General features: G+C 40.6%; 1 protein-coding gene across 1 annotated transcript; it reads right to left on the bottom strand.

Moving 5' to 3' along the window:
- Positions 1–1,556: 1,556 nt before the first annotated feature.
- prdx3 (peroxiredoxin 3) lies at positions 1,557–7,565 on the bottom strand. Its single transcript, XM_062995259.1, has 7 exons — positions 7,502–7,565; positions 5,164–5,284; positions 4,931–5,072; positions 3,827–3,962; positions 3,562–3,665; positions 2,006–2,171; positions 1,557–1,766 (listed from the first exon to the last, which is right to left on the bottom strand). The coding sequence occupies exons 1-7, from the start codon at positions 7,535–7,537 to the stop codon at positions 1,716–1,718; spliced, it is 756 nt and encodes a 251-aa protein (XP_062851329.1). The 5' UTR covers positions 7,538–7,565; the 3' UTR covers positions 1,557–1,715.
- Positions 7,566–7,573: the final 8 nt, after the last annotated feature.

The raw sequence follows: 7,573 nt of genomic DNA, 5'->3' as shown, positions 1-7,573 counted from the left end.
GTGGTGATGTGGGCATTGATTAAATGATCACACTTCACAATGACCAGTCTATTAGCACTGCAATATAAGGGAGGGTGTTTGTTCTAAGGCAATATTTTGACAAGTATTTGAACACAAGCTTAAGATAAATTTCAAGAAGACTGTTACAACAATCTGGGAAAGATTGTACAGGATTTTTATAGAATGGTATAATTTTAGTGTTTAAGTGTAGAGTGGATTTAGACCTATTGATTTTTTGCAGTTTTGTGGATTTGTTTTTGAGTGGATATAGTTGCCATTTGTATCCATCAGTCTACAGTTAAACACCCATAATAATGAAGTGGAAACAAATCTGTTAACTTGGATTATCTTTGTCTAATACAAAATGTAGTTTGATGATCTAAAACAAATGAGTGTGACAAATGGGCAAAAGTAGATGATGGGAAGCGGGATTCATAATGTAATTGTAGTTGTAGCCTAGTGGTTAAGGTACTGGACCAGTGAACAGAGGGTTCCTGGTTCAAGCCCCACCACTGTCAGGTTGCTGCTGTTGGGCCCTTGAGCAAGGCCCTTAACCCTCACTTGCTCAGACTGTATACTGTAACTGCAATGTAAGTCGCTTTGGATAAAAGGCGTCTGCTAAATGCTGAAAATGAAATGAAAAATTTTAAAATGTGAATCTAGGTGCCCAGGTGGCGCAGCGGGATATTCCGCTGGCACGCCAACGCCGAGATTCTGAACTTGGTTCGAAAATCGGCATTGTCACTGGTCAGCTGGGCGCCATCTAGCGGGCATAATTGGCAGTGCCTGCAGTAGATACGTCTCTGCTAGGGCGGGATGACCGGACTATGTGGGTGGGGTCTTCAAATGCTGTGTAAGGACCCTGATTGGCAGATAGAGAGGAGCATGTGCAGAATGCATAGGTGAAAAAGGGTTCCGCTAATGCCTAGTCCACACTACACGATTTTTGCCCTGATTTTCGCTTGCCGACTGGCTAGATTTGCCGGCTCGGGAGCAACTCGGTGTTCGCTCGGCGATCGAAACTCGGCTCTCAATCGCTATGTGTGAACTACTCAACAACTCGATCTGAGCGGCTCGGCGACTGAAGAGAGATATCTAGCATGTCAAATATCTGGATCTGAGTCGCCCAACTTGCAATGAGTGCTATGTTGAACAGCCACACTGATTTGAAAGACTCCCAATTACAAGAGATCCAGTTGTGTAGTGTGAACTGTACAGTGACCTGACGACTTGGAAAGTCACGTAGTGTGAACTTGGCATAATGGCTGCGTGCAGAGGAGGCGTGAGCAGCAATATACCCATCTCGACTGCAATCAAAGATCCCCCAGCAGCGAAAGACAAATTGACTACACGAAAATGGGAGAAAATACATAAATAAAATAGAAAAAAAAAAATGTATATCTGCCCAAATTAATTATATAATAATGTATGTCACATTATGTGCAAATTGTATCACTACAAGTGTGAATGGATGCAATTTTAGCAAGCAAGTAAGCTGGATTTTAAAATATATAAAAAAAAAAAAAAAAAACTTTACAGAGGCTTAACAACCGAACAACTTTTTGGAACTTTTATTTAGACTAAATAGTCATTCAGAGAAATACACCAATAATTGTAAACAGCTAGTTTTTTATACCTACACCAAACATTCAAGCTAAATTATAAGTGCTTTTCCTTTGATGTTTTATAAGAAGAATAACAGAATGGAGTTCCATTCAGTTGACCTTCTCAAAGTATTCCTTAGAGCCATCCGGAGTTGGTTTTATCTGTAATAAAAGAAAAAAAACAGCACACAATTACCCCTGAACCTAATTTTATATTTGTATTTTAATGTCAGGTCTCTGAGGCTGCCTTCAAATGGACGTTTTTTTTTGGCATAAATCAAAAACACACTGCTCCCTATTTTGATGATAAATCCACAAACACACCAGGATTGTAAATTAAAGTATTTTTAAATGCCAAAAATGTTAATGTAAATGCAATCTGAGGCAAGTAAAAGCCTTACAGTGGGTGATTTTGGGGTCCAGCTGGCTGGGCAAACTTCTCCGTGGGTCTCTACGAACTGGAAGGCCTTGACGAGACGCAGCGTCTCCTCAGGGGAACGGCCGACTGGAAGGTCGTTGATGCTTAGATGTTTGATTACACCGTTGGGATCGATGATGAACAGCCCCCTGCAGAGAGGTACACACAGTGATGGGAAAACATTTTACCACTAGCATTGCTACGTTGCATTTATACAAAATGTGTTTACTTATACATAATCATTATTTTAAAGCACAAAATTACATGTTACTAACGTTTCCAGACATTAAGTTAATTTCCTAGTGGGGGAACCCTCCTGGTCTACACAAAAATAAGTCTTTGCATTTTTCTTATTGCATTCTCCCAATTTGGATATATTCAGTTTCGCCTACTCATTCTGGTGAACCCCTGACACTTGCAGGACACCCTATTTGGCAGAAGAAGGCCGCAGGCTAACACGCACCTCCTCTAACACACGTGAAGCCGCCAGCCACTTCTATAAACTGAGCAGTGAAGGATCATGCTATGACCTTTGTATTTTTTGGCCACGCATGCTCAGTCAGACAGTAGGGGAGGTGTGGTTGTTTTAGCAGCAAGGGGCTCATTGCACATCTGGCCCTTCGTCTCGCAGGCATTGCCGATTTTCTGTTTAATGTCTGACCAGCTGGAGATGAAGCTGAGACTCGAACTTGACTGCCCTAAAACTGATCTTTGACATACTTAAATCAACTGTCTGGCATAAATATCTTGCATTTTTACCCCCTTTTCCCCAATTTAGCGTAGTCAATCTGCTGCTGGGAACCCTAGTGGTGCCCAAGGAGCAAGTGACTTGATTGACACACACTCCCTCTGATGTGTGCGCAGTCTACTGATCCCTTCTTATACACCCACACCTCAATGGATTTGCTCGTGAGGCTGGCTTAACGCATAGAGAGCCACGCCCCGACCTCTGCACTCCACCGCTGTGAAAATGCCCTGGGCAACCAGGATCTTTACACAGCCCCACTCCTCTGTTAAATCCGGTCATTTCCCACCCTAGCCAATCTTGTCTGCTGCAGGCACTTGCCAATTATGCCTGCCAGAGGGCGCCCAGCCGACCGATAGCAGAGCCGAGACTTGAACCTGGGAGTTCAGAATCTTGGCGCTGGTGTGCTAGCGACTTATCACGCTGCGCCACCTGAGCGCCCTCAGATCCCTATTCTAATGTCTGATGGGACATTACCTAAAGCTCTATATCTGTGTCTGTATGATTTTATGCATTGCTCTGCTGCCACATGACAGACTGTGTGGCTAATTACATCAGTGATCAGGTGTACAGGTGTTCCTAATAAAGTGATCAGAGTGAATAATTCTTTCACAAGGCACATCTTTAGGTAAAATAAAGGACAGAAATTTGGTAGTCCTTTGTTAATTTGCCCTGCTGTGAAACTTTTCTGATGTAATTAAAACTAAGCATATCCAAAAACGCCTATTCTAAATAAAAAAAACATATTTTCTAATAAAAACCCCAAACAGTGTGTCCAAATGTGTTTTAAATACCTTAAGGCTATTCCTGGACCCTCCAGGAGCACTCCATAGTCTCTAGAGATCTGCTTGTTAAGATCAGACAGCAGCGGGATGTGGATTTTACCCAATCCTCCATTCTACAAGTAAACAAGTGAAAGACCAAAGTTCAGGTCCAGAGATGATTAATTAGCTTAGAGGTTTTTTTTCCTAATTCCCACTTGGACACAAAAGTCCTGATTTGACAGAATCTGTTAAATGTTAAAACAGGTTTATGCAATATAGTGGCACAATATTTTACCTTTCTGGAAGTGTTAGTCCAGGCTAAGTGGGTAAAATGGGAGTCCACAGACACCCCAACAACCTCACAATTGACATCGTGGAATTCTTTAGCCTTATCACTGAATGCGATGATCTCTGTGGGGCAGACGAAGGTACTGCAAAGAGAAAAGGGAATAATATAGCAAAATAATTAGCAAAATATTGACAATATTAACAGCAGCTACATCAAACTCCACCAATTTAATCAGCTGGTCTTGGTGCATGGTGTTGAAATGTTATTTCATTTTTCTCTGGATTTAGCGAAGTCATTTTGTCTTCCGCTGCTGGGGATCCCTTATTGCATTCGAGGAAGGTATATTTCCTGTTTCCTCCAACCTGTGCGCAGTCTTTAGCGGACCCTTTCTTTTACACCCATGCACTCTGCACAGGCGCCTCTATCTGCTAATCAGGGTCCTTGCACAGCATTAGAAGACCCCACCCACACAGTCCGTTCATCCCGCCCTAGCAGACACGGTAGCCAATTAGAGTCTGCTACAGGCACTACGTAGCAATTATGCCTGCTAAATGGCGCCTGGTGGCAACTCCGAGTTTCAAACCGAGGAGTTAAGAATCGCAGCACTAGTGTGCTAGCAGAATAATCCGATATGAACTGGGTGCTTTTTAGGATTTAAACATCATGTGTTACACACTGGTTGCATTCATGACTGAAATGCTAGTTACTTGTTACACAAGATTCATCAGTTCACAAGTTTAATGTCAAACACAGTCATGGACAATTCAGTGTCTCCAATTCACCTCACTTGCATGTTTTTGGACTGTGGGAGGAAACTGGAGCTCCCGGAGGAAACCCACACAGACGCAGGGAAAACATGCCAACTCCACACAGAAAGGACCCAGACCACCCCACCTTGGTATCTCTCCCAGGACCTTCTTGCTGTGAGGCGACAGTGCTACCCACTGAGCCACCGTGCCTCCCCTGGTGTTGAAAAACCTGCAGCTAAAACTCCTTTGTTGATTACAACACAATATGATCAAGGCACAGCTAATACTACTGTCCACTTTTCAAACCCTTGTTAGCATTTCTAAAAGACATAATAAAAATATGAATCATGAATAAACTTACAAATCAAGTGGGTAGAAGAACAACACCAGATATTTGCCCTTGAAGTCATCTAGACTGATGTCTTTAAACTCTCCATTGTGAACGGCTGTACCCTTAAAATGTGGAGCATGTTGGGTAACAGCTGGTGCCCATTTAGCAGTGCCTAAAATTTGTAACAGAAAAAATAGACAAAATCATCTTTGGGCTGGATAGTTTATTTGAAGGTGCAACTGTGCAAAGCTTTTTAAACATACTAATGGAGAAGCAAGCTCGCTGTGCAGCAGAACATGGCAAAGCTTTGGATGCTCTGATCCCAGTTAAAGCTCCATTCAGAGAAACTGCCCCCCTCAGAGCACCAACTGCTGCTCTAGTCGCCTGTAGGAAAAGATCAGGGACAGACTGAGCTGACTGAAGAATAAAATAAAAGCACACAGCAAAAATACAGTGTACAATATATTTCAACCACAAATATAATCAACAATGCCACTGCATGCTACACAACAACTGACATTAAAATTAATACGTTAAAAATATTATTAACTGGCAACATTAGTGTAAAGCTAAGCAACTCCAGCTTTATTCAGCGCATGGTTACATCTAGGCAGGTACATTTCAAGAATAATACTCAGCAGCCTGTTTGTGTTATCTGCATTTCAAGGGCGTATCTAGTTCTTCGATGTGGGAGAGGGGCACTAAGCACCACCCACCCATACACACACATTTGTATTACTTCCTAATGTCCCAAAAAGGAATTTCCCATTAAAAGGCAGAATTAAAGATACACATGGGTCTACAGCTAACCTAACCTTGGTGACATAAATCCTTTGGCTGATATATTCCAAGCTATATTTTACACAAGCTATATTTACATTCAATGTCAAAAGTTAAGGTGCTGATTTTGGAGCTGGGACTTTCTTGCACCGCAGTCTCTAACATTACTTATAAGAAGCTACAGCTTATTTGACTGTGTACAGTGGCACCTGTGTCATCTATCTTTTAGTGGTTAAAGATTACATCTGATAATCTGGACACTTCCCCTTTCAGCATAAGGTGACAGTTTGGGTTTTATTCCTGACCTCAACATAGAGACAACTGTTGATGTACTTTGTACTTACAGACAATTGGTTGTACAGATAATTCCAGCTCCAAGTGATATGCCTAACTTGTGAAAATAGTTTTATTTCATAAAACTAAAGAGAACTGTTGAAAATAAGTTAATTTTGTGTTTTTTTATATAAAGTATGTTACTCTTAACAAAAATGTCAGAAATTACTTCTCAAGACTGCCATGATGTGCATAGCAAGTATCAGAATAGAATAGATAGAATGCCTTTGTAACATATTTGTATACAGGTGTACAGTACAACTAAATTCTGCATTTTAAATAAAATTTTTGGGTTTTTTATAAGAAAAAATGCTCTTTTTATTTTGGCTGCATGGCAGAGCTGAGATTTGAACTTTTAACCTTTCAATTGATAGCCCAAAGCTCTACCCACTAGGTCACATGTGTCAAACTCAAGGCCCGCCACGTCATTTTATGTGGCCCGTGAGAGCTTAAAAGATGCATGGTTGTCTTAAAATACACTGTAAAATCGTACATAAACTGCATCTCCTACAATGCATGCCAATTTTGTGACACGCAAAGTGACCGCATCCCGCCACTAGACAACAGTGTTTCCACATCAGCGTTTAACTGAAACGATTTTCCAACAAGTGATGTTGAGAAATATTTACAAATAATCCCAAAATGTACAAGAGAAAATTGAAGCAGGAGGTAATTTAATGAAAGATGGGAAAGTTAATACAAGTTTCTGCTTCAAGAAGAAAAAAATGGTAGATCTCTTGTGTTACGAGGCCGTGTCTGTGGTAAAGGAGTACAATATAATTGTAAGTATACATTATAAATATACAGTTTAAATTTGGCATTTTGACACCAAACACAGAACAAATTGTCCAAGACTTAAAAGGCAGACTGCAATCACAGCAGGATACGCTACAATCGGCCCTTTGAGGGCCACCAAAATGCAGATGTGGCCCTCAGTGAAAATGAGTTTGACACCCCTGCACTAGGCTACCACTATTAGTCCCATTTTTAGGACATAAAAGGTAAGTACATGGTTTAATTATTGAAAGTTTAAATAAATAACCAATATTTGCAGTGAATATAAATGTACATGTCCCTTACAAGTGGATTCAGACTTTTAATGAACTGTAAATCAACTATTATACTAATTACCAGTGTTCCAATCAACAAGTCAGCCAGTGAATACTGGCTTTCATTTGGAATTTCTATTTATTATTATTAAAATAAAAATGCAATTAAAGGTTTGTATAGCAACTAAGTCTCTAACCAGGCCATGTACTATTAATATTAGTAATTGTATTTGTACTTAAATGAAAGCGTGCGGAACACTGTGCGCATGCGTCAGAGCTGTAAAGTGAATAGCGCGGTTGTGGAAGGTTAAACTAGAACATAAACATTTACCTCAACAGCTGGCTCTAACCGCTAATTTAAGTTCATACTAATACAATAAAATATCTAAAAACACTGTTTACTGTTGTAGACAGTTTGAATACTCGGTGTAAAACTCACATTAGAACGCAGAAGTCTTCCAACAGCGGCTGCCATGTTTAAGTGTACAAAGCTCCTGCAGCATGTGCGACA

The sequence above is a fragment of the Trichomycterus rosablanca genome, chromosome 5 (genome assembly GCF_030014385.1).
Source record: "Trichomycterus rosablanca isolate fTriRos1 chromosome 5, fTriRos1.hap1, whole genome shotgun sequence".
Lineage (NCBI taxonomy): Eukaryota > Metazoa > Chordata > Actinopteri > Siluriformes > Trichomycteridae > Trichomycterus > Trichomycterus rosablanca.
Note: the sequence above shows the minus strand (reverse complement) of the source record. Positions and strands in the feature narration are given on the sequence as shown.

Excerpts from the sequence above, each read along its gene's own strand:
- prdx3 (XM_062995259.1), bottom strand. The coding sequence starts at position 7,537 with ATGGCAGCCGCTGTTGGAAGACTTCTGCGTTCTAAT. Across the intron at positions 5,073-5,163 it reads GCGAGCTTGCTTCTCCATTA|GCACTGCTAAATGGGCACCA; the intron begins GTATGTTTAAAA and ends TACAAATTTTAG. Across the intron at positions 2,172-3,561 it reads GGTCCAGGAATAGCCTTAAG|GGGGCTGTTCATCATCGATC; the intron begins GTATTTAAAACA and ends ACCTCTCTGCAG.